The sequence below is a fragment of the Pipistrellus hanaki genome (genome assembly GCF_964339955.1).
Source record: "Pipistrellus hanaki genome assembly, chromosome: 14".
NCBI classification, from domain to species: domain Eukaryota; kingdom Metazoa; phylum Chordata; class Mammalia; order Chiroptera; family Vespertilionidae; genus Pipistrellus; species Pipistrellus hanaki.
Window position 1 is genome coordinate 49,636,264 of NC_140516.1, and position 26,452 is coordinate 49,662,715.

At 57.3% G+C, this 26,452-nt stretch overlaps 1 protein-coding gene across 2 annotated transcripts in view; it reads left to right on the forward strand.

Moving 5' to 3' along the window:
• GRK5 (G protein-coupled receptor kinase 5) overlaps positions 1 to 26,452 on the forward strand; it is a 158,252-nt gene that overhangs the window by 95,874 nt on the left and 35,926 nt on the right. For both annotated transcript variants that reach the window (XM_084904472.1, XM_084904473.1), the window contains one exon: positions 20,342 to 20,454. In XM_084904472.1, coding sequence (XP_084760598.1) covers positions 20,342 to 20,454 — 113 coding nt within the window. The remainder of the gene's footprint in view (positions 1 to 20,341; positions 20,455 to 26,452) is intronic.

Genomic DNA, 26,452 nt, shown 5'->3' on the forward strand with positions numbered 1-26,452 from the left:
GCATTTTCTGAGCCTTGAGAACAATTGTTATATTGGTCTATAATTATCCTTCATTCTCTTCATTCTAAAATAACTCGTGCTAGAATTGTTTAAATTTAGAGAACTTATGAAGTAAGGTGCTAATACAGTCTGTAGGTCTGAGAACCTTGATCGGAAAACACAGATATTTACATGACTATTCATAACAATAGCAAAATGACAGTTATGAAGCAGCAACGAAAATAATTTTATGCTTGGGGGTCACCACAATATGAGGAGCTGTATTGAAGGGCCGCGGCATCAGGAAGGTGGAGAGCCACTGCAGTAGACTCAGCTCAGCCACCACTGGTCCCTTTGCTCACGAGTTTTCGACACAGTCTAGGGGTGGATTTGCCTTCCTGTGTGGGAACCCTTCTCACATTGACAAAAGGATAAAGACTTTGCTTTACTGAAATGTAGTCTCCAGCTCTCCCTTTTCAACCCACCAGTGCTTGGCTATCGCACGCTACCGCTACGGCATTGTCAGAGCAGACCCAGCCTGGGCCGGGGAGCTGCCACCCGCACTGAACAACAGCTTGTGGGTGACGCCAGGCGAGGGGAGGAAAGATTCTTAGCAGCCAGTGAGGTGTGAAAGCAGCCGGGGCCAAGCAGAGCCAGGAGCCCAGGCAGAGAGCGTGCTGCCAAGTGCTTTGCCCTGTCCGAGGCAATAAAAGTGTTCTGTACATGTTGTTGTTTTTCTCCTTTCATGTGACAGAGCAGGGCTGAGCAAGGAATGGCGATTTGACCAATTTGACCATAAATGCAGGTGAAGCTTGTTTTTGTTCCAAAGATAAAGCAACTAAATGGGAGACGGGATGGGCTGTGGCCCTCTGCTTACTCTGGTCAAATTCCTTTGTGCCCAAGACAGTCTCGGCGCCACAAGGAGGTGCCTTAAGAGGACCCTGTGTCTTGCCTGCAGATCTGTCTCCTGGGAGAGAGAGGCTAAGGCACCACGGGGGAGCGTGCTGGGGTGCCATTGATGCTTGCGGTCTGGGAGATGTTTGAAAAGGTCACGGTCATTAACGGGGATCGGTGGGGAATGTCCTCTCTGGTGCATACCTAGACTGAATTTCTGCTCCGGGGGTGGGGGGTGGGGAGCATTAGAGTCCAAATTCTTGTTGGTTTGGCTGCCCTCCAAAGACCTGTGTCCAGGCGCCAGGGAAATTGTGACTGAAGCTCAAACTCAGCACCCCGCCATTAGACAGCTCTGCTTGTGTTTCTTTCCACGCAAGCAAGGGTCCCCCATCGCCTTCCCACCTCTCACCCCCCACCTGCCCTCGTGGCCACATGGTGACCCACGCACCCCCTTTGTGTATCAGGGCTTCTGCATGGCCACTAGCAGGGTGTTGGGTGGGTGGGGTGCCTGCTCCTTGACTCAGACGCCTTGGCCCCATGGAGACTGGGTTTTGGACAAGGTGTTGCGGCAGCCTTCCCAACGGGGCCGGGCGGCATCTGCCGAACGGATCCTGGTCCTCTTGGGATGGCCGTGCCAATCACACGCCAAGGGGAGAGGCCCCGGTGTGTGGAAAGTATGTGAGCCTTGGATCATGCCAAGGATGGCTTGGCATGGCTTGGCCGTTTCTTTCCAAGACCCCAGCTGATTTCCCCATTGTGCCCTGAGAGGCAGCAAAGGGCCAGCTCACCAGGTCCCAGGGCACCAGTGAGTGCCGCGGGGCCAGGGGTAGTGAGGGCTGGGAGGCAGCGTTCCTGAGTGGCTGCCCCGAGGACATGGCTAGCCCGGGCCCGAATGCTGTGCCCATGTTAGCATCGGGCTGCCGTTCCCCAGAGCTGCAGGATCCTTATCCCCGTTGCTCACCTGAGAAAACAGACTGAGTGTGCCTCACTCGTAGCAAATGCTCCCCCTACAGAAGACGCTCTGATCATGTGGTTTGTCTGGGGTCTCCCAGGTGGTGAGTGGTGGGCCAGGACTGACCTTGTGTCCACCTCTTGACCCAGGCCAGACCCTCTTACCCTGCCACCTGACTGCCTTCTCCTGGGCCTCCATAGGCCCCTCGGGGAAGCAGGCAGGGCAGAGAGAGGCATAGCTCTATTTTACAGATCAGGAAACTGAGGCCAAATGGTTGTTAGAGATCACGGAGCTTGTAAACGGCAGGGCTGAGCCTCAAACCTCCCTCTTTTGATCATACGCCCTGTGTTCGTCAGCCCGGGCTGCCACCACAAAACCCCGCAGGCTGAGTGGCTTCCACAACACTTGTTTCTCACCGTCTGGAGGCGGTGCGCCTGAGCTCAGGTGCTGATAATAGAGTTAGTTTGTGGTGAGGCCTCTCTTCCTGACTTACAGACAGCTGCCTTCTTTCTGTGTCTTCACGTGGTCTTTCCTCTGGGTGCGAGAGGAGAGAGAGAGAGAGAGAGAGAGAGAGAGAGAGAGAGAGAGAGAGAGAGAGAGAGAGAGAGCAGTCTTTGATGTCTCTTCCCTTTATAAGGACATCAGTCCTGTTGAATTAGGACTTCATCCTTAGGACCGAATATAACCTTACACACCTCCCCAAGGGCTCCATCTCCAAATCTCACTGAGGCTTAGATCTTTGACATGTGAATTTGGGGAGGTGGGGATGGTGGGCACAATTCAATCTGTAATGCCCCTGAGCCCCTGCCACTGTTTTGGGGCCCAGATCACACCAGGAGATTGTGACATCCAAGGAGTCACAATTGTGCAGGAACCCAGGGATAGGGATGGGCCATTCGGGAAGGCTTCCTGGAGGAGGTGTGTGTGACTCTGGGTGTGTCTGTGCATATATAGACTTGCTGAGCTTGGGAAGTTGGCCCATTTGGGACTCCGGCCCATTTCAGGGCAACCTCACACGAGGTCCCCCCGCTGGTGCAGGTGAGCTGTGGCTGCTCTCCAGGAGCCACTTCCTCTCCATTGATGTGGCAAAAGGGGACTCTCTGGTCCCGTGCTTGGCCCACACGGCAGCTGTAGCTCGACGCAGCCAGTCAGGTAGCATTTCAGGTCTTCGATGCGGAAGAGAATGGAATTCCAGGTGGGCAAAGGAGGGCAGGCGTGGCTCCGAGAACCCAGGCCTCTGCGCATGGCAGCCAGCCCCGGCTCCGTGGGGAGCCTGATCCTTCGGCAAAGGAGCACTGAGCTCGGACAGGACCGTGTGCAGAGCCCTTGCTGTAAACTCTCCCGCCCCGCCCCCAGCGTCTGTCTGCCCTTCTCAGACTCCCTTGCTCGCTGTGGCCGGGGAGGGAACTCTCACTGCCAGGTTTAAAATGCACAGTCCTGCCTTGTCTGCGTTTCTGGAATGCGGGCGGTGTTCCCAAGGCAGAGGACGGCGTTCGTACACCGAGTCCTCCGCGGGGTCCGGGCAGATACCAGCTCCAGGTGGGGCTGTAAGTAGGTGCCCAGCCAGGAGGGACAATGCAGAAGGCTGGGGAGGCTGGGGGAGGCGGCGGAGGGGGAGAGGGTGCTGGAGGAGATTGGGGGAGGCCAGGGGAGGCTGGAGAGCCTGGGGAGGCTGGGGGAGCCTGAGGGACTCAGCTCTTTTGGTAGAACTTCCTGTTTCTCACATTCCCTCCATGGAAGCCTCAGAGCCAGGTGCTGCCCCAAAGCGGCCTATGAACGCGTCATTTTTGGGTGCAGAGCCTGCCATTGGCCTCTCACGTCTGCTCCTCGGCTAGCACACCGGGCCCCCGGGGGCCTCCCAGGGTGTTCAGTAAGCTGCTTTGCAGAGTGTAAGCCTCAGCTCATCTGAGAGGGAAACGGCCCAGGGAGCCGCACGGTCAAGTCCTGGACGCTCTTGCTGCCCCTGCTTAGCCAGACGGAGTGTCTACCTTTCCGCCTCCCATCCCTGGCCTTCCTCCTCTGCCCCTGGCCTTCCTCCTCTGCCCCTGGCCCAGGGCCCTCCGATCCGGCCGCGCTGTTCCCAGGCCCCGCGTCTCCCTTTGGCCTGAGGGAGGCCCCTGAGTGTTCCTGAGCCCGCGGCCCCGCGGCCCCTCCGGTGGGAAAGGATGGCTTCCCGGCGTGGGAGGAGCAGTGTGCCCTCCGCCCTCCGATTCCCAAGGGCAGGAGACGTCTCCTCTCTGGGACGCAGAGAGGCTGCCTGGGAAGGTCCGGCCAGGCCGGTTCCTGCCTCCCCGGAGCATGCTGGGAGCAGCGGGGGCTTCAGAGCCAAGGAGGCCTGGACTCAGACCCAAGCTCCTCTCCCGACACGGAGTGAGCGCTGGCCAGGCCCTCGGCCCCGCCGTGCCAGCCCGCAGGGTGGCAGTAAGTGTGAGCATGGGGTCTGAAAGCGTGTGGCTGCCCGTAGGTGCCGAAGACATGTGTGGTCACTATGGTGTGAGTGTTCCTGGCACCTGCGGGCGCACATGAACAGATGCCCACACTCATTCCCCAGGATGTGGCCTCCGCTGCTCTCCAGCTGCCTACATGGAGCCTTCACCTTCCTCATGATTAAAATCACGCCGCGATTCAGCAAGCCCAACATTCATTCATTCGTTCGTTCATTCATTCATTCATTCGTTCATTCATTCATTCATTCATTCATTCTCCCATTTCTGAGAACCCGCCACGTGCCAGGCTTTGCTCTGGGCACTGGGGACACAGGCGTGAGTCACAGACCCAGGAGGCGGGGAGGGAATTACTCAGACCATCCGCAGGCAGACTGGAAGGCCGCCTGTGAGGGCCTGGAGGAGAGGTTATAGGTGCCCCGCACTGGTGGAGGCTCCGAGGGGGTTCAGAACTGAGAGGCAGCCCTTGCCCGTAGGCAGTATGGGCACCGTTGCGGGCTACCCCCACTCTGTGCTCTGTGCCATCAGAGGCACGGCCCTGCAAGTAGAAAGTCAGTATTTTTTTAAAAAAAGAAACGCCAGTTCTTAGGAAGCCCCCAGTGGCCCTGTGTACAATCTGTGTTTAGCTGCTTAAATAAAGGGGTTAGAAACTGCCTGGAGGCCTCCCCCTGGAGGGGTACCCGGCACCCACCTGCCCAGCCCTCTGAGGGAAGGCGGGGTCACCACAGGTACTCGTGTGGCCAGCTCAGGGTTGCCCCCCTGCCCATGCCCTTTGGGGACCCCAGAGACACGTGGGTCCGAGTGGCTCCCGCGTGGCCCCCACGAGGGCAGGTTTGCACAACTTCCCCGGCTTGGGAAAACAGATGCGGTTCCCAGGGCGCTGCCTGGAGTTCCTGGAAGCAGAGTGTTTGTTTTACATAATATACAGCAAAAACACTTGTGTTGACTTCACTCCCTTCCAACATCCAAACTATAACTCTTGCTGCAATGCCCTTTAAAAGCGGGTTACCCGGGAGATCGCGGGAGGAAGACGAAGCTGTGCTCCGCCTTTCAGGCCAGCGTCCTTAAAGTAAACCCAGGCTTTCTGAGACTCGGGGACTTAGCTCCCCCAGGCAACAGCCCTCGGTCTGCTCAAGCGCAGGGGACCCTGGGAGCCTTAGCAGAGCCTGTGGGTGAAGGGAGGGTAGGCACCCCGTGTTTGGAGCAGCATCTGGGCCTCCCACTCCTGAAACTCCGCCTGGCTAAGGAGATGAGGCTCAGGTGGATCAGCCTGGTTCCAGTTAACCCCTTATTGGCAGTGTGCGCTCACACTCTCTCCGGGTTGGGTGGTGAAGGAGGTGGGTGTAGGGCAGTGGTCAGCAAACTAGGGCTCGGGAGCCATATGTAGCTCTTTGGCCCCTTGAGTTTTTAGCAAAGGCCAGCTTAGGAGTACCCTAATTGAGTTAATAACAATTACTACCACACTTACCTACCTATATAGTTTAAGTTTAAAAATTTGACTCTCAAAAGAAATTTCAATCATCGTACTGTTGATATTTGGCTCTGTGGACTAATGAGTTTGCCGACCACGGGTGTAGGGGGTTTGGGCAAGAATACCCCGTGGCTGCTCCTTTGAATAGTAGTGGATAGCTAGTGTCCACTGAGGGTGTACCATGTGCCAGGCTGTGCTAAGCACTTTGATGGAATCATACCGATGAGGTCAGTCATAGTATGGCTATCTCCATTTTAGGACAAAGAAAGTGAATCTCAGAAAAAGATCCTACAGCTAGGAGGTGATGGTTCCAGGCAGAGAATAGGTTCAGTTACGGTAACAGAGACCCAGACGAACGTGGGTTTAAATAAGGTAGCTTATTTCTCTCCAGTGGAGCAATGCTTGGGAAGGGGTCAAGGGCTGCGGTGGGCGTTCTGTGTGGCTGCTCCTTCTCTTCTGTCTTCTACACGATCCAAGATGGTGCCCCGCCGTGTCTGCAATCTGGTCCATGGAAAGGGGGTGGTGAAAGAATGAAGCATTTCCTTTAAGGGCATAAGCAGAACTAGATTGGACTCACTGTTTCTGCTTACATTCCATCGGCCAAAAGCCGCCTTGGTCATTATCACCAACACGTAGCCCCAGAGGCGATTGGGAAATGTAGTTTTTCCTTTGGGTGGCCATGTGCCCAGCTATAAGTAGGAGTCCTGTTACAACAGGAAACACGATGCACAGACATTGGGTGATTGGGATGTGAGTCCAGGTGGCCCATGCACCTCACCTCGCCACCGCCTCTCATCCAGGAGGAATTCTAGGGGAAAAACCCAGAGGTGCGTGAGGTGGTAGGCGTTTCTGATGATCCCTTGACCTTCTGGGCTAGCTCCCAGCAGGGCACCAAGGGGGATGGGGTGGGAGAGAGGAACCTGGCCTATCAGATCCAACCTCAGCTGCATGAGCTGAGCAAACCTGGATGTGAGGAATGTGAGGAGAAGGGGGCTGGGAAGTGCGGTGACCACTGCCAGCTGGCAGCTGGGTCAGGATTCCCTTGAGGGTGGAGTCCACAGCTACTTCTGTCTGTACGAGAGGTTCAGGGCGTCCTGCCGGCTCCCCCAGCTGAACCCCAACGTGTCTGAACGATGTCTGCAGGCTGAGCTTCCAGGATGAAACGTGATTCTGAGCCCCCTTTGGGAAGAGCTGGACTCTCTCCCAGTGGCGGGCACTTGGCCGTGTGTGTACATTCCTGATTCCTGTCCTCCTGCACACACGTGTAGGTGCTGTGTGTCAGCTGCAGGCCCCTGCAGACCCCGTGCAGGGAGGGGCCTCCGCCTCTCTCCCGCCGAGCTCCAGCTGCTGGCTCTCCCTGGCCCTGACTCATCCAGAACAAGAGGCAGTCTCAGCCTGACCTCTCCGAGCCCGGGCCCCGGGCAGACCGTGCTGAGCCCGGGAGCGGAGGGCTCAGCTGCCCTGTGGTCAGCTGCATTTTCTCAGCGAGGCTCTCTGCACGCAGGTGCTCAGGAGGAAAAACACTCCGGCGTCGGGGGTTTCGGTGTGGAATTTTTCAATCATCTGAACATTGTTCTTGGCAAGGAATGATTTAAAACAAACAGCCGTGTGGGTTCCACTGGAGACCAGTTGGAACTCGGGGTTTCACCGCAATGGTATTCTTTGATCGGCTCAGTCTTTCCTCTTGGTCTTTTCTCCCCAGCCTTCTCTCCTGTGCTAAGTAACGGAGGAGGCGGCCTCTTAGGTGGAGCATCAGTTAAATATCTGCCAAAACGTCTGTTCCCAGCCAGGCCGGGGGAGGGGGAGGAGGAGCGCCAGCGGAGAGCCGTGCCCCGCTGAGCCTCGCTTCCCAGGTCTAGACGGCGGTGAGCTATGTGGCACTTCACAGAGGAACCGGGACGCGAGGGGAGCGTGCGCTCGGGGTCCCGCAGGCTTCTGTTCCGTGTTTGTATAGCTGAGAGGCCTTCGGTTTCAAACACGTGGTATTTGGCAAGAAGTGGTGCTGCCTGCTGGCAGATCAACTGCTGTTTTATTTCGATTAAAAAAGGAAAAGGGCACGAGGCCCTTGCTTCCCCCTCCTGATGAGCAAAAGCCTCTCCTTGGCTCCACGCAGAGCCGGGCCCCTGAAGATTTATGTGAGACACCTGCGTGGCACCGACCGCAGGAGAGCTGCGCTTCACAGAGTTTAAAAATGTCAGTTCCCAGCCGAAACCGGTTTGGCTCAGTGGATAGAGCGTCGGCCTGCGGCCTGAAAGGTCCCGGGTTCGATTCCGGTCAAGGGCATGTACCTTGGTTGCGGGCACATCCCTAGTGTGTGTGTGGGGGTGTGTGCAGGAGGCAGCTGGTCGATGATTCTCTCTCATCGATGTTTCTAACTCTCTATCCTCTCTCTTCCTCTCTGTAAAAAATCAATAAAATATATTAAAAAAACAAAATGTCAGTTCCCGGGGTTGGGTGTGGGGGCATGGGGGGTGAGATTTGAACAACTTGATCGGGCATCTCCGCGCCAGACCTGGGTGGGACCCTCGGGTGAGGGCCTTTGAATTGTAACAAAGGACTTCTCCCTGTTCACGCTGATCCAGAGCTTTGGATGAGATCCCACCGTAGGGGGTGGACAGGACAAGGCTCCTCCCCTACCTGGGCCTCCGTTTCCCCATCTGAGAGATGAGAGGGTCAGACTGGCTTTCCTGCGGGTTTTCCGCAACGTCTGTGACTGTGCTCCCCCCAACACGACCTGCCCTGCTTTGACACGACCGCACGGCGCAGGAGGAAGAGGTGGGCGCCAGGCAGGGCTCTTTTCCCGCGTGGCGGATCCGTGCGTGACCCTGACACGGCACAGAGCGATGGGGAAACAGGCATGTTAGAATGCAGCCGCTGGCTCGCACATGGATGCGTTAGGTCGTCAACCTGTTCATTCATTCACTTGTTAACTGTTCCTGCCTGCCGGCTCCGTGCCAGGCCCTGTGCTGGGTGTGGGGCCAGGGGCGGGGGGGTGCAGGGAACAAGGCAGCCTGGGCCCTGCCTGCTCCAAGTTGGGTCCCGCCCTGTTTGGACGCCCGTCCTGCTGGCTTGCAGGCCTGTCTCGCTGTAGGTCTGAGCGCAGGAATGTGCTGCGAGACGCAATTCCAACACCCTATTAAAGAGCCAGGCATTGACGTGTGGACACGGGGGACTTTTAAGATCACTCCCTCCAAGGAGCAAAGGGTTTGTTTTGACGAAAGAAGGGTAAACAGGAGCCTGGCGAGTGACTTTTCTCACGGCTGCTCCTGCTGGAGTCCGTGGCTTCGTTTTGGATGAGCTCATACGTGCACACACCGTCCCAGCCAGGCTCTGCCCGGCTGCTCCGGGGAGGCGGCTGAGAGAGAATTTGTGGTTCAGGTGTGGGGACAAGGCTCACTCTGAGGACAGCAGCCGAAGGAACGCGATGGCATGTAGGTTCTGTGTCCATGTAGATGCGGGCCTCCCAGCCGTGGCGCTCAGAGCTGGGGAGGGGGCAAGGACGGAAGAGCGCTCCAAAGAATTCCGCGCCGGCCCAGCCCTGGAGCGCACGGGCCAGCTGACAGCGAGCCCTGAGCGGCCTGGCTTCCCCAGGCCTTCGTCTCTGGAGACAGGAGCTTCCGGACTCAGTGTGCAGAGCAGCCCTGGGCCCGGGGCCTTAGAGTGACCAGTAGGTCATGGGTATGTCCAGGTTTCCAGGGTTCCCTGCCCTCTGGGCCGCTGGAGATTGCCAGGATGTTGAGGTTGGGTCCTAGGTCCTTGCCTGCTGCTGAGGCAGATCCCTAAAAGCTAAAAGATGCAGAAAAGTTGTTTAGCAAAACAGGAAGAGAGGAGTTCAAATCTCACATCTGCCTCTTGCTCTGGGGCCTCGTGCTACTAAATGCCTTCGCCAGTTCCTCATTCTTTGGCATCTAAAAATGTAGGCTGGCCAAAACCGGTTTGGCTCAGTGGATAGAGTGTCAGCATGTGGACTGAAGGGTCCCGGGTTCAATTCCAGTCAAGGGCACGTATCTTGGTTGCGGGCACATCCCCAGTAGGGGGTGTGCAAGAGGCAGCTGATCAATGATTCTCTCTCATTGATGTTTCTAACTCTCTATCTCTCTCTCTCTTCCTCTCTGTAAACAATCAATAAAATATATTTTTTAAAATGTGGGCTGGTATTGGCTCCTGTTCCGTAGGGCTGTTGGGAGGATTGCAGGAAACGAAGCGTGAGAAGTGCCCCACACGGTGCCTGCTGGACAGCAAGCACCCCATTAGCTGCTGTCACTTTCCGGTTTCACACGCCAGGTGGCAGTGCACCGTCGGACCCGAAGGAGGGCTCTTTCTGAAAACTAGCTCTGCCCCGCTCCATGCCGGCCCGTGTCTGAGATCCCAGCACCGGAGCGTGACTGCGCTAAGGGGAGTCTGGCCGGAGACCCCAGCTGTCTCTACGTAGGTTTCTACTGAAGCAACATGCCTCTCCCCTTCCTCCTTTGCAATGTGAGCTTCGGTGACCTCTGGGTGCCGACCAGTGCACCCCTCTCGTCCCAAATCGATCCCCTCTTGGGTCTGGGTCCGAGCTAAGGCAAGGTGGCTTGAAGGGAGGCGTGGACGTGGTTTCTCAGTCGGGTTCCAGTGGCCGGGGCGCTCCGGGCTCTGTTCCTTGGGGAAGCCCAGACTGGGTTTGGCCAGTCTTACAGGAACTGTGATGAGGTAGCGGGGAAGTTGGGCTTTTATCATCATCATCATCATGATTTGGTGTGAGCGAAAACTCCAGGAGCAGAGAATAACTGCCACCTAGCATTTGTCCTCTGTACCCCAGAAATGAGGACCGGGGGGCAGGTCTGAGGGAAAGACGAGTTCGGTCTCAGATGGAGAGTAGACTTTTCACACAGTTCCGATGAAGAGGAAGGGCCGGGCCCTTTGCAGGCGAAGTGCTTCCTGTCCCTGGAAGTGCACAGACCCAGGCTGACTGAGCCTCTGAGGAGGGTCATGTTGAGAGGCTCCGGGTGGCTGAGCTCCTCGGACCCTGGGCCATCAGCACTGGCAGGAGACTGTCCGTCCGCTGCCTTCGCCTCCCCGAGCATTTCCTCCTCCTCCTCCAGCGCCTTGGGCCGGCACAGCTGGGAGCCCCGATAAGCCCTGGCCGGCGGCCCAGGAAGCAACAAGCTGCCTCTGCACGGAGCCCGCTGTTTGCCTTGGCCCCGCTCGCCCAGCCACTTCCTGGCACCGCCCTGTGGCTTTTGCTTCATTAGCTCTCAGCTCCAGGTGAGGCCAGTCCCCAGGGCCCTGGATGGCTTCTGAGCTCCCTCTGCCCCCTCACACTCCCTCCCAATCTCCCTGCTGTCTTCCCCACAGGCCAGGGCAGAGGGCAGGAAGGGGGGACAGGCATTGTCATCCAAGGGTAAATGACAAGAGCACGAGAGAGAGAGAGAGAGAGAGAGAGACCAGGCATAGAGAGGAGGAGTAACAGCTGGGCTCCTCACAAACTGCTGGAGGCCGGGACCCCTGGCACCTTCGAGCAGCCCCGCCCAGGCCTCCCAGAAGGCTGCCTGTCCAGCTCACGCTCACTCTGCTGGCACTCCGGCCCAGGCAGGCGCTGGAAGGCAGGCAGCTCTGTGGGCTTAGGGACCCTGGTACTGGGTAGAGGCCCATGACCATGCCCATGCCCCTGTCTCCACCCCCACCAGCCTTCTCCCCGTGGAGCCACCAAACTGGGAGGCGGGGCACTTAAGTTCCCTGTGTACCAGCCTCATTTTGTAGAAGGGGAACCAAGGTCCAGAGAGCACAATGGCGGGTCTGAGGTCATACAGGGGTCAGAGGAGGAGCTGGAGGCGAAGTCCAGAGCCCTGGCCCTTGCTGAGCTTTCCTGGAGCGGGGAGTCAGGCAGGGCCCTGCTCAGGCCCACCTCACTTTGGGGGTCCCGGGCCATCATGGCTGCCACTTCCCGATACTGCACACCGCCTGTCCCCCCCTCACCTCACTGGGCACCCAGAGCCCTCTGCTCCCCTCGGACGGAAGCCCCACTAGGAGCAACTGTCTGTCATGTAGTTGCTTCAGGAGACCTTCGTTTCTGGCTGGTTAACTATTGGGGGGCGGGGTTGAGCAAGTTTAGGCCCAAGGTTTCTACTTCTGGATTTGGAAGCATGTGGTCTCCACATGTCCCTGATTGGCTCGGTCATTCCTTCGTCTTACACAGGCACCCTCGCTCCTGCTCTGGCCAGGCACCGTCCCAGGTGCCGGGGATAAAAAGCTGGGCTGGCTATCCAGTGTAGCTTGGTGATTGAGCGTCGACCTATGAGCCTAAGAGGCCATGGTTCGATTCCCGGTCAGGGCACATGACTGGGTTGTAGGCTGAATCCTCAGAGTGGGGCGTGCAGGAGGCAGCCAATCAGTGATTTTCATCGTTGATGTTTCTCTCTCTCCTCCTTTCCTCTCTGAAATAAATTATATATATATATATATATATATATATATATATATATATATATAGTAACATGTGTTTTTTGTTTTAAATATTTTTTATTGATTTTTTTTTTTTTTTTTTTTTTTTACAGAGAGGAAGGGAGAGGGATAGAGAGTTAGAAACATCGATGAGATAGAATCATTGATCAGCTGCCTCCTGCACACTCCCTACTGGGGATGTGCCCGCAACCAAGGTACATGCCCTTGACCGGAATCAAACCTAGGACCCTTCAGTCCTCAGGCCAACGCTCTATCCACTGAGCCAAACTAGTTAGGGCAAAAAATATATATATATATATATATATATATATATATATATATATATTTTAAAGCTGAACTGGACATTTCATGCAGTGTTGGAATCACCCGGGAGCTGTAAGCATTGCTGACCCCCCCTCCGAGGTCTGACGCAGTGGCCTGGGCATCAGTTACCAAAGCTGCTTGTATCCACACGGACCTTTCTTTCCAGGAAGGAGAAAGCTTCAGGAAGAATGTGGCCCCAGGAGGATGGCGGCCCCAGGTTGGCTGAGAGCAGAGTGAGGGAGGCCTAGGTCAGCGGTCGCCCACCTTGGGGACCTCACGGACCACCAGTGGCCCACGGACCGCCAGGTGGCGAGCACTGCCATGGACCGAGGCCTTCCCAGGTGCTGGGACCCCCGCAGGCCAGGCAGGGCCAAACAGGGAGTTCTGCACCCGCCTGCACCAGGCGCTGCACCCGAGGGGGCCGTGTCTGGCGGTCACAGTGCCTTTGCTTCCCAGGCCACAGCTGCGGGTCCTGCGTCCGTGTGTTTCCTTCTTGTTGGCATTTTCAGGAGTCCCCATGCTGCCGTGCCCGGCGCCTCTGGGTCCTCCTGTCAGAGCCCTGTGCGAGCACAGGGGGGAGGCTGACGGAGCAGTGCACACGGACAGCCCGAGCTCAGCGGTCACAGACCAGGCCTGGAACCCGGGTCCCGGCTTGGTCCCCAGCCTTCCCAACATGCCAGGCTCGTTCCCGCCACCCCTGCACAGCCTCGTGTCTACTGAGCCACTCCTGGGCCCCCCTGCACCGCCTTCCCCTCCATCCACCCACCCAGCTCTTCGTCCCTTTCCCTACTCCTCTGCTTTGCTTGGCCTTGAGAATAAGGCGAGGTCACTGCCTAACGGGGGAGCCCGGTTATTGCCAAAGGGTCCCACGGTGATGGCGTACACACGCGTCATGCCCAGCTCACCTCACAGATCCACACACAAGGGCCCCCTTTCCTCCCCATTTCTATCCCTTCCCCGCTTGGCAGCCCAGCCTCAAACACCCTACCACCGAGTGGATGGTACCTGTGGCTTGTCCAGGTGCCACCGAGCTTGGTAAGACGTTTGGTCCCGCAGAGAGACACGTGACACGTATGACACGTGGTGAAACTAGAGGCCAGGACGAGAGGGACACACGGCACAGGAGGACGGGCTTGATCTGGGCGTGTTTGTGTAATGTGCCATATGCCGTTTTTCATCCACATAGAAACATCTTCCTTGAAGTCATCGGAGCCCACTCAGCTGTTGCTAACCAAACACCAAATGTTTCCCTTTTCCTCCCGCCTGCGCCTTCCAGGAGGCGGGCGGGCGTGCGGCGGCGGAGCGGTGCCGTTATCCGTGATGCTATCTCGCCTTTCAAACGTCAGCGCGCCCTCCCTCCGAGCAAACGCCCGGCTGTTTTCCCAGCGCTGGCAGGAATGTCTCAGAGAGAGCTGCTTCCAGAGCATGTTCCGCTGGCTGTTTCAGACCCGGCATGTGGCAGCGTCAGGGGCTCCTGCCTGATCCAGCCTCCTTACATCTGTTTTCCTAAATTGCCGGAGGACCTACCAGGAACCACACACACACACACACACACACACACACACACACCCGCCCCCGCAAGAAAGAACCATAATAATCCCCAACTCCTGGTATTTCGATAAAACAATGTTATTAAATTAAATCAAACGAAACGAAAACAAATCGCCAGAAGGTAGAGATGGCTCCAGGGATCACTTTGGGGTGTCCCCCTTCACTCCTCCCTCCGCACCCCCCTAGGTACAATAAACATGTGGTTTCATTTCCAGGGGCTCGGGCGTGAGTGGTTCCATTTCCTCAGGAAGCTGCGTTTCTAGCTCTTACTTCTGAAATGGGACGTGCATTTTCATTGGCCCAAGTTCAAGGAGGGCCTGGGGCAGCAAAGAAAACAGTCCTGAGCAGGTTTCAGCCGCGGGCCACCCCCTCCTCCCCCTTCCCGGCCGTGACTCCTTGCTCCCCCTCCACGAGGGATCAGGGCCAGCCCTCCGAGCAGGGAGGCAGGCAGGGCGGCCTCGCTCACAGGGCTCCCGGCCCCCGGAGGGGGGCCGTCCCCGTGTTCTGGCCCTCGGTTGGGAAAATCTGGTTGCCCTCCAAGCATCCACATACCACAGGCTCTTAATTAAGAAAGTATGTTCCCATTTCATGTCACTCGAAAGGAATGAAAACAGTGACAGCATCTATTTGTCTCCACTATCAATATCATTCCTGTTTCCAAGTCCCACGGGGGGGGCGGATAGGAGTCTTGAAGGAATCGGCCGTGGGTTGTGAGAGTTTAACCCCGGCCATGTGCTGCGAGGACACGTGTGGCTTCTCTCTGAGAGGGAGGCTCCGAGTGCGGGAGCGGAAGGCCGCCGAGGCCTGGCCCCTGCCCTCCGGGGGCCTGGGGCCTCCAGCGGCTCAGCCGTGGGTGGGGTGGCTCGCTCTTTCCTTGGTGCTTATGCAGTCAAGGCCCCGTTCACTAGCCACTGCCCTCCCCCCTCCGCATCCTCAGAGGAGTAAAAGCCACGGCTCCTGGGGGCTTGCGGAGGAGATGCGATCTGTTCAAATGGCAGCTGTGTATGTAGGGCCCGCCATGTGCTGAGCCTGGGCCGGGCACGCACGTGGACTGGTATTGCTGGCACTCGGTAGCAACGGCTCACCCCGGTTGCCCGCGTGGTGCGGGAGGCAGGATTAAGGGATTTGCCCAAGACCAGATAGCAAGGTAGTACATTTGGCCTGCGGTGGCAGAATACCAACGATAAACAACAGAAATGTATTTCTCATCGTTCCGGAGGCTGGGAAGCTCAAGATCAAGGTGCTGGCAGAGCCTGTGTCTGGGGAAAGCCTGCTTTCTGGTCCATAAGCGATCATCTTCGCGCTGTGTCCTCCTAGGCCAGTGGTCGGCAAACTCATCAGCCAACAGAGCCAAATATCCACAGGACAACGATTGAAATATCTTTTGAGAGCCCAATTTTTTATTTTATTTTATTTTATTTTTTAAAATATTTTATTGATTTTTCACAGAGAGGAAGAGAGAGGGATAGAGAGTTAGAAACATCAATGAGAGAGAAACATCGACCAGCTGCCCTCTTGCACACCCCCTTCTGGGGATGTGCCCGAAACCAAGGTACATGCCCTTGACCGGAATCGAACCTGGGACCTTTCAGTCCGCAGGCCAATGCTCTCTATCCACTGAGCCAAACCAGTCTTGGCGAGAGCCCAACTTTTTAAACTTAAACTTCTTCTAATGCCACTTCTTCAAAATAGACTCGCCCAGGCCATGGTATTTTGTGGAAGAGCACACTCAAGGGGCCAAAGAGCCCCACGTGTGGCTCGCGAGCTGCAGTTTGCCGACCACGGTCCTAGGGCAGAGGGATGAGGGAGCTCTCAGGGTCTCTGTGGAAAAGGCGCCAATCCCTCTCAAAGGCCCCGCCCTCCAATACCATCGCAGTGGGGATGAGGTTTCTACAGGTGTCTTTTGGGGGGTGGGGGTACCATCAGCAGCTTATTGTGCCAGCAGCCTGGGAGACATGGGAAGATTCTCAGCAAAGCACCCAAATGACCCAGAGGTGGGGAGGATGGGCCCCTGGTCTTGTTGCGCCCTCTGTTGGTTGGCAGCTGTATGTACGGTATATAACGTTTTTCAGTCCATGCATCGGTCGGTGGACATTTCGGTTCCTCCCACATTTCGGTACTGTGAAGGGTGCCACCGTGAACATGGGCCTGCACATAGCTCTCTGACGTCCTCATTTCGTTTCGTTTGGGCAGACACCCCAAAGTGGGGTTGGTGGCTATATGTGACAATTTAAATTTCTGTGAAATTTCCTTCACCCACTTCAGCCGTTCTCGAAGGCTCCCTGCAGTGATCTGAGGCCTGGCCTGGGATTCCTGCCCCAACGTCTCCTGGCTTCCCACCTGAGCATCTACCTCCCCACCGTGGCTTCTCCTTGCCCCGAATCCCCACCTCTGGCCCCGTTTCTTTGGCTTTGACCTTTTTCTCCTTCCCCAGCACTCAGCCTCTCCCCTGCCGGCACAGCCAGCCCTAACCAATCAGGAGTCTCTGGCTCCTCCCCTGAGAAGGTGTGTCACAGCCGATGTGGCCGTCCTGCTTTCTGGGGCAGCCCTCGGCTGCCAGAGAGGTGTCCAGCCCTTGAAGAAACAAACAGCACCTGTGGTTTCCTTCAGTCCAGCTCTTCTCTGAGCAGGCTCCCAGCCACAGGCACCGCGCCCTCCGTGCCAAAGGCAGCTTGAACCCCCTGAGGCAGGCTCCTGCGACAGCCAGCTCCTCTGTGAATCCACCTTGCCGTGGACTCTGCTGGAATCGTTGGCACCCTGACATCGTGGGTGCCGCAGTGGTTCAGTGACTCCATTCTGGCCTCCTTGCCCTGAGGGTTCAGCCCTGGCCTGTCTGAGCCCAGCCTGCCTTCCGGGTTCTAGAAGAGCAGGTGTGTGTGTGTGTGTGTGTGTGTGTGTAGTGCAGTGGGTGGTGTCTGTGTGCACAGCATCCAGCGTGGCCCCAGCCTGAGAGATTCAGACAGAAAGGCTCTGCCCCAGTGTCTTGGACGCTCCTGCTCACCAGTGCCCACCCCCACCCCCCATCATCCCAGGCGCTTGGATTTGCACCTCCTCCCGCCCCTCCATCAACTCCCGACTCCTCCCCACCTTCCCTGGCTTCGTTCTCCCTTTTCTGAAAGATGCACAAGCGTCGCACTTTGGTTTGGTCGCTTCTGCTGGTGCCTGCTCAGACCGGCCCATTATCCCCACTTATGCCGAGAAAAGAGCCCGCATAGAAGATTGCTCCTCCTTTTATTTCTCCCTGGGCTTCCGGGGGGCGGCCTGCTTGCCTGGGACGCTGAGTGTCGCTGGGAGCGGCGGGGAGCGAACGGAGGTGCTGACAGCTCATGTTGGGTGTTTACTACGCTGTGAGTTTATGACAGCCTTGTTTCCATACTGACAGCGAGCGCCATATGGAGAGGGAAAAATGCTGTCAGATGAGCCCTCAGGCAATCACAACACAGTACATGAAGCCTCATAATTGCTTTCGGAGGAGCGGGGGCGGGGCTGCTTCAGCCACATCAGCAGCGCGGCGCGCGGTGCCGCGATGGAGTGAAGCGGGAGTGTGACAGCAGGTGCTTCCCGCTCCTGTGTCCGGGCCGGGGAAGCTCCGCTGATGGGAAGGGCAGGGGGCGTTTGCTCTCCTCACCTGTGGGCGTGGGCGTGTGGGCGGCAGGGAGCTGGCAGGCCGTGTCCGCAGGGCAGTGTGCTCACAGGCCTCCTTCCAGACTCCCACTGTGGCTGAGGAGGACACTCATCTGACCTGACATTTTATTACTGTCACCCGGGATCTTGTCAGCTCGCGCACACACACACACACACACACACACACACCACTCCTTTCCAACAGAATCCAAGATCCCTGAGGCCTGGACCACATCCCATCCTACAAAACCGCAGGGCTGTGGGTTAAGTGTTTGTGAGCCGTCTGTGCATGGAGAGGTGGACTGGATTAAGGTGATAGCTCAAGGCTAGTTTCAGCCCCCAAACCACTCAAGGAGGGGGCCCCACTGATCAGAGTGCCCACTCGTGAGAATGGGAACTGTGGGAGTGTCTTCTTGTCCAGCAGAATAGCTAGAGCCTTGAGCTCCTGCAAAACCAGTCCCCGCCCTCAGGCAGTTTCCCGGGAGAGAGGTGGGCTGTGAGACTCCGGCCTGGAGACCTAGTCACTTGCTCCTTCAGTCGCAAGAGTCAAACCCAACACCAGCTGGCCTCAGCACCCACTCTGCGGTGAGGACCCTGCGGGCGCCGCTGGCCGGGCAGGCTGGCTGGCTCGGGCCCCTGTGCTGTTTGGGCACCAGGTTCCCACTTCCCTCGGCTCTCCCCCCCGTGCTGGCTTCGTTCTCCTGGGCTCACTGCCTGCTGGAGGGACAGTTGTGGCAGCTCAGGGGTGACCAGTCCCTCAGCCTTGTCACCCAGAGAAGAGCAAGTACCTAGCAAAGTTCTAACAAAAACCCTGGAAGACTCCAAGGCCCACTCAGGTCAAGGAACCTATCGTTGTGGCCATGGGAACGGGGCCCTGATTGGTTAGGGCTGGCTGGGTTCTTACAGACCGGGAGAGAAGAGTCCCTAGAGCAGTGGTCGGCAAACTGCGGCTCTGTTGACTAATGAGTTTGCCAACGGTTGTGTAAGGCATTACCCTTACCTGGAAGTTTTGACTTCAGGTTAAAGACATTAGTACATTATCACAATGTTTTTTTTAAGTGTTTTTCCCTAAGGCAAACTCAGTCAACAGAGCAGCAAACCGCGGCTCTGGAGACACATGTGGCTCAAGAGCCGCAGTTTGCCGATCACTGCCCTAGAGGAAGGGAGATGGCGAAGACTGAAAGTCCACACCCATGATGACAACAGGTGGTTTGTTAAGCATTTGCTATGTGCCAGGCTCTGGTCTGAGTCCTTTCTACGCGTTGTCTCATTCAGGCCTCGTGATAGTCCCAGGAGCTGGGTCCCATTGCTGTTTCCAGCTTTCGGATGAGGAAACCTAGGGATAACTGTGTCCAGTGAGTTGTCACACGGGCAGGAAGTGGTGAGGCTGGGATTTGAACCCAGGCAGTGTAGCTCCATAACCCAGGCTCACAGCCCCCTACTCCCGACCTGCCCGTGGCTCCGCTCTTGGTGCATGGACATGATGGCCGTATTGGTATCTCCCGTCGTGGTCCCCATCTCCAGAGAAACACCGCGTCCTGGCTCCTCCTCGGAGGCAAGGACAGTCGCCCTCCTGTCCAGGCAGCTCCTGACCCAGGTCTGACCTAGCTCCCTTCCCTGGTCCCCATGAAGTCTCCGGGCCGTCTCTGCACAGCTGCAGGGTCAGAGGCAAATTCACAGCGCTCGGGAAGGCTCACGGCCACGGCCTCGGCCCTTGAGAAAGCCTCTGGTAGTCACTGCAGGAAGAGGCAAGAAGGGACCCCTCCCTCCCCACCCCCAACCTCCATCTGACGTCCCACGTGGGCTTTCATTTTCCAGAGGGAGCCTGGGGCCCAGAAAGGACACGTGAGCTTCCTGAGGTCACACAGCACGTCCTTGGCGAGGCCTCTCACGGCCGCTGAGCGGCTGAGGGCTGGCCACGGCCATTTCTGTCTCTGGGCCTCTAGCGCCCCCGCTGGAAAAAGCAGGCTTTTCATAATTCGAAGCATCCCCGGACTGGCTTTGTTCCAGTTGGACAAGAATGAAAGTTTTTTGGTTTTTTTTTACTGTATTCATTAGGATGCTTTGAATTTCAAGTAATTAACTTTTTTTTTTCCCAAGCAAGGCTCTTTATTAAGTGTTTCAGATATGGTTGGGCTGCAGGCAGGGTTTGATCCAGAGACTCATGGCCCCACCAGGCCCCACGTCTACTTGTAATCCCCCCAGTTCTGGCCTCCTCTGCGAGTCAGCCTCGTCCTCACAGCCACTCCCTTCCCGGGGCCAAGAACGCGGCAGCAGGCTCCGGCCTTACCCCTCACACCCCTTCCCCAGGCCAAGAGACCAGCTCTGCTCAGCCTGCCAGTGTGGTTCCTCTGGTTCTCCTGGCATGGGGGACATGCCTGCCACCCTTATCGGGCCACGTTAACCCGGGCATGTGACATGCTGATGGCCGGCCGGGTGCAGCCATCGTCCCCAGAAAGGCTGGCACCTCCACACAGAAGCCAGGGCATCGGAAAAGGGAGCAGGCTGGGAGCCGAGGCTGAGTCTGCGGGGCCTGGGGGCACAGAAGGGCCCCTGAGAGTTTGCCAGGCACCTCGCTCCCTCCACCCGGGGCATCACATCCGGGCGCGGGTGGGTGGGACTGGGACGGCCCTGGCTGGCCCTCCCCCTGGTCTCACCGCCTTCTTCTCTTCTTGTCCGCAGACAGAGACTACTGCAGCCTGTGTGACAAGCAGCCCATCGGGAGGCTGCTCTTCCGGCAGTTCTGTGAAACGAGACCCGGGCTGGAGTGCTACATCCAGTTTCTGGACTCCGTGGTAAGTCCCCGGTCCCGGGGGGCAGGAGGGCCCTGGGTCCCCGGGGATCAGCGATCGCATTTGTCCAACGGAAACGCTGGACCGCGTGGCTTGGAAGGGCGTGGCGACTAGAATGGCTGCTGGAGAAACTTCCGTGCAGACTGGCGTGTCCTCTCCAGGTCTGCACCCCGGGCGGCCGCGGGTGGCCATCTCATCGCTGGGCCCCATTCCTGCTGCTTTAACAGGAGGCCCTGCCAGCTCCCTCATTCTGGGGCCTGGGCTGCGCACGACTGCACTGGGGACGCTGTGTGGTTGTCCCAACACCCCGAGGTCATGCTGGAAGCCCATTGTCTCAAAGTCCAAAGTTCGTGGTCATAGACTTGTTTCCTGTCCACTGCCCGCTAGGAAGCAAGCTCTCTGAGGCCAGGACCCTGGCTCCGGGTCCCCCCTGCCTCGCACAGAGCCCGGCCCACGCCTGCATCCAGCAGGTGCGTGTGCACGGAACGCGTGTTGGCGGTTTCTAGCTGGTCTGACAGCTGCTGGCACACGGGCCGTGATTCCCACCATGGGGGCCGCCTGCCCCTGTTCTGGCCGCTCACCTGCGCAGCAGATGTGGGGGACCGCAGGCAGGGATGCACAGGAGCTCCTCCGCCTGGCCTCTGCCCCCAGGTTCCCGACTGGCTGCAGCCATCCCACCTCTGTCTTGGTTTAGGGGACGGCCCCGTGGGGCCTACGGTTCTGTGTCTTCTCCTGGGTCTCGCTGTGGCTCTCTGGACCACAAACCCAACTGCCCATTGACGGTCTCCACGGGAAGTCACCTGGGCCCCTCAACGTCAGCATGTGCTAAACAAGTGGTGGGCAAACCACGGCTCGTGGGCCATAGGCGGCTCTTTGGCCCCTTGCGTGTGGCTCTTCCACAAAATGCCACAGCCTGGGCAAGTCTGTTTTGAAGAAGTGGCATTAGGAGAAGTTTAAGTTTAAAAAATTTGGCTCTCCAAAGAAATTTCAATTGTTGTACTGTTGATATTGGCTCTGTTGATGGATGAGTTTGCCGACCGCTATCCTAAACACTCAGACCTTCTCCCCAGGCCCCCCAAACTACCAGCCCTGACTCGTTCCCTGGGCCAGTAACCAGTCACCCAAGCCTGAATCCTTTGCATTGTCCTTGATCTCTCCTTCTCCCTCCTCCTTTCTCCCACCCGATCAAGGACCCTGTGCTGGGCTCCTGGATCCTCCCAGACCGGCGCCCTCCCCTCCATGGCCTCCGTCCTGGTCTTAGTGCAGGTTCTCTGCGTGTCTGCTGTAAGCAACTGCAGCGTTCTCCACCTTGGCTGAGCAGTAGAAACACCCGGGGAGCCTTAAAAAAAAATACCAGCGCGCGAACGGAAGCCCAGACTCCACAGTGTGTTTCTCTGGGGGGGTGGGGCCTGGTATTTTCATGGCTTTTTATTGTGGAAAATGTCAAGCTAGAAAGGTAAGAGCCTACGGAATGGGATAACGAGCCCCCACACATCATTCACCCACTCCAACAAGGATGAACTCAAGGCCAGTCTTTTCCGCCCACCTCCGCGCCTCCGTGGCGTTCTGTAGCAGATCTCACATGTATTATTTTATCTGTGAACATTGCAGATGGGTCTCCAAACGAAAAGGGCTCTTTAACGAAGATATAACTGCAATACCGTTACCATAACTCAAATATTATTATCCCCTATTACCCACATTAGCCCGTACTCCCACGTCTGACTCCCCCTGGTTTACAGATGCCTGTGTTAGCGGTGGACAGCGTCTCCCTCGTCCACCCAGAAGAGAGCTCTGCGGTCGGAATGCTGCACGCTCCCCCCCACTTGGCATTTCACAGGCTCCTCTGTCTTCCTTGTAAATTGCTCAGTAATCAGGCCCATTTCAGCTGGAGGGAGGGGACTGGCTGCCTAAGTGGCTTTGAGTCGCTCTATCAGGGGCCATATACTCTCTGGTTGTCCTTCCTGACACTGCAGCAGCTGTGATAACACCCAGCCCTGGCCGGTTCGGCTCAGTGGATAGAGCGTCGTCGGCCTGTGGACCAGAGGATCCCAGGTTCGATCCCAGTCAAGGGCACCTATCTTGGTTGCAGACTCCATCCCTGGCCCTGATCCCGGCATGTGCATCCATGTGTCTGCCTCACATCAAAATGTTTCTTTCTCTCTGTCTTTCCCGCTCTCTTCCACTCTCTCTAAAAATCAATGGAAAATACCCTCCGGTGAGGATTGACAACAAAAAAATGAAGTGCTGATATTCAGTACCCAAATCTGTGGATAAATGAAGGGCGACACCATGGCAACATCCTGAGTCTGTCATCCCTTCATTTGCTAACTGGGAAACACGTTCAATGACTACCTGGTCACCCAGGGGTCAAGTTCATACAGGAAGTGCTTTATTCCTTTCCTGGTTTTGTGCTTTCAAGTACCCACCGGCTCCCTGGCAGTGACCGGCTCACGGGGTGCGTTCTGGTGCACAGCAGGCACTGCTGTCACCGGTGTGGATGGTCTCCTCGTTGGCCAGTGGGAGCCCTTCGGGTTGGCTGCTGGGCCCTTGGAGGACACGGTGATCGCGGGCGGCCCCCTGGCCGTCTGCTGCCGTGTGGTGGCGCAGCTCAGCCGGTGCTTCCTGTCCCACGCCTGGAGCTCGTGGTGTCTCCAAGGAGCCCTGGCTCCGCTGCCTGGGGAATGGACTGGAGGCCGTGTGGCACTGGTAACATTTCCCGACTGCACCGCGCGTCCAGGCGTGGGGAGCATTGCATCCAGGACACCGTCCGAGTTCTGACCCTGATGTACCAGACCTCCTACCAACAGGCCCTGCCCGCCCTCTCGTCCTCCACCCCCCGGGTCTTGCTGGGCCCTGAATTCTGGCCCTGCCCCTGTTGGCGAGGGCTCCTTCTTGCCAGGATGATCAAGTCTCTCAGTCCCAGCAGGAGTGGAGGGAGCAGGGAGAGGTGTCAGTCATGCCAGACCTGTGCCGCTAAAGAACTTTGAGTGACATGGGGCCCTGGAGGGCTCTGAGCAGAGCAGGGGCGTGGTCTGACGTCGGTTTTTAAAGGACTCTCTGATTCTGTGATGGGAACAGGCCATGAGGGGCTGGGGCGGGAGCTGGGAGCTCTGGTTGGAGGCGGCTGCCGTCCAGGTGAGAGCTGATGGCGGCCCAGCCACGTGGCAGCATCTGGCAGTGGTGAGCGTGGTTGGATTTGGGGCATGTTTTGAAAGCAGAGTTAACAGTGTTTCTTTTTTTTTAATCCTTACCCGAGGATATGTTTTACTGATTTTTAGAGCGAGACGAAAGGAGAGAGAGAGAGAGAGAGAGAGAGAGAGAGAGAGACATCCATGTGAGAGAAGCATCTATCATCTGCCTCCTGTATGCACCCTGACCAGGGACGGAACCCGTAACCTTTGGGTGTACAAGATGACTCTCCTACCAACGGAGCTGGTAGGAAGGAACCCCCCTGGTGTGTGCCCTTTGATCAGAATCAAACCCGGGACCCTTTGGTCCACAGGCTGACGCTCTATCCACCGAGCCAGGGCAAGTATGTCCATATTTCCAAGTATGTCTGTCCAGGGCAAGAGTTCACAGTATTTCTGATGTATTGGTGGGTGAGAGAGAAAATGTACAGATGACTTAAAAGTGTTGACCAGAGCCACCAGAAGGATGGGGTCAGAGGGTGGCTGAGGGCGGCTCATTGGGTACACTGAGCTAGAGACGCCCATCAGACATCCAAGTGCGAGGGAGGTATGTGTTCGAGCCTGAACGGGAGAGTTGTCCCCGCACAGCGAGTGCTCAGAGCCGTGGGCGGGGTGGGCTCACCACGGAGACGCATGTGGACGGAGAGGGCACGGACCCCGAGGGCGCCCCCTTTGGGAAGACGGTGCGTCGGCAGCTGTGGGACCAGTCTGGGGTTGATGAGGCGGAGCCGGCGAGGCTAACCCAGGAGCCAGTGGAATTTTCCAGCCACGGGTCTCGTCAGATGCTCAGTTTGAGGAGAAGAAAACAGCCCACGGATGCCCAGGCCCCTTCTCATCCTGCAGACGCCCCTGCGGCCGGGCCGGCTCCGGGGTTTTCAGTTGGAAGGGAGACGTGAGCGTGGCTCCCGGTGTCGACATGACAGATGCTCTTTACGCACGCCCTGACCGAGCTGCCACTCAGGGAGGCCGCCCGGCTCCCCGGTCCCGTCTGCCTCTCCGGGAGCCGGCGGGGCCTTTTCATCGCCCATCGTGACGTCAAGCGGCCGCCTCTGGGAACACCTTTGACGCACGAAGCCGTTATTGAGTTTTCCAGGGCTGGCGTGATGCTCGTCTGGAATACGTGGGGGTTTTTTATTTTCCTTCCTTCCATCCGGACGGGAACTCCGAGGAGGGAGAGGGGGGCACTGCCCTGCGTGTCGCATGCCGCCCAGTGCCAGTGCCAGTGCCAGTGCCCCCCTGGCTCAGCCGGCGCTGTCCTCACCGTGCCCACCTCTCGCCCGAATTTCTGCCAAGTGGAGTTTATTAAAAATAACCCGTCCTATCGGGCTCTGACCTCGCCCTCGGGAAAGGCTGGTCCTCGTCTCGAATCCGCAGGAGGCCAGCCGGCGTCAGAGCGGGCGGGCCCCGGGGCTGGGGGCAGCAGAACTGTCTGTGCACCTGCTCAGGCCGCAGGGTGACTCAGCCTTCGCCGTGCTTGTCGAGGGGCTCCCAGGACCCTGAGAGGGACGACCCCCTCCCCTTCCCACCAAGAAATAGAGTCAGTGGCCTAAATGCGGGCTATGGCTAGATTTCGCTCCTGGAGGGCAAAGAGGATCAGAAAGAGTTCCAGTTGCCATGGACTTCTTAAAAATGGACATACTTGCCCTGGCTCGGTGGGTGGAGTCAGCCCGTGGTCCCGGGTTTGATTCTGGTCAAGGGCACATGCCTTGGTCGCAGGCTTGTCCCCAGCCCGGGCGCCGGTCAGGGCATGTGCAGGAGGCAACCGATTGATGTGTTTCTCTCACATCGATGTTTCTCTCTCTGTCTTTCCTCTCTCTTCTACTCTTCTTAAAAAGATCAATAGAAAAATATCCCCCCGGGAGGATTAACAACAACAACAACAAAACGGATGACCTTGCCCTGGTTGGTGTGGCTCTGTCGGGCCTTGTCCCATGCACCGAGAAGGTGCCGGTTCAATTCCCAGTCAGGGCACAGGCCCGGGTTGCCGGCTCGATTCCCAGTGGGGGGCATGCAGGAGGCAGTCGATCAGTGTTCTACTCTCACATTGATGTTTCTCTCTCCCTTTTCCTCTGTCTCTAAAGATCAGTAAAAATATTTTTTTAAATGGACATGCTTCTTCTCTAACCTATTTTCCGGGAGTCTCATGGCCTCTGAGCTCTGTTGACACCCTGCCGTGCCCACACTCAGGGCCCTGCTCAGGCGTGTCTTAGTGATTGAGCTTCGCCCTAGGAACCAGGAGGTCATGGTTGATTCCTGATCAGTGGGGGCCTACAGGAGGCAGCCAATCCATGGTTCTCTCTCATCATTGATGCTTCTATCTCTCTCTCCCTCTCCCTTCCTCCCTGAAATCAATAAAAAACATATTTATTTAAAAGAGGGGGGAGGTGCAAGAACCATGGTGTCCAGGCGGGGGAGCCAGCAGCAAGGTGGGGAGTGGCTCTGGAGGGGCAGCTGGAGAGTCCCCTCCCCCAGCCACACGGTCAGCACAGGCAGGACACCAAGGCCAACAGGGCAGAGCCGGTGTTTCTCCAGAAAGGGCCACGGTGAGCCACGCTGCCAACCAGCACGTCACTGGTCCCTGCTGTGAGGACTGGAAAAGCTGACCACATCGGTGATTACAGACCTCATAGCATCTCTGACTTCACCTTCCTGTCGGGGCACCAGAAGGTCTCCCGGGAGAAGGAGGTGAAGCTGAAGCTAGAGGCCGAGAGAGGTCCATCCAGTTTGCTCGCTCTCTCTCTCTCTCTCTCCCCCCCAACCCCCCATAAATATAAATATGTATATATATATATATATATATATATATATAT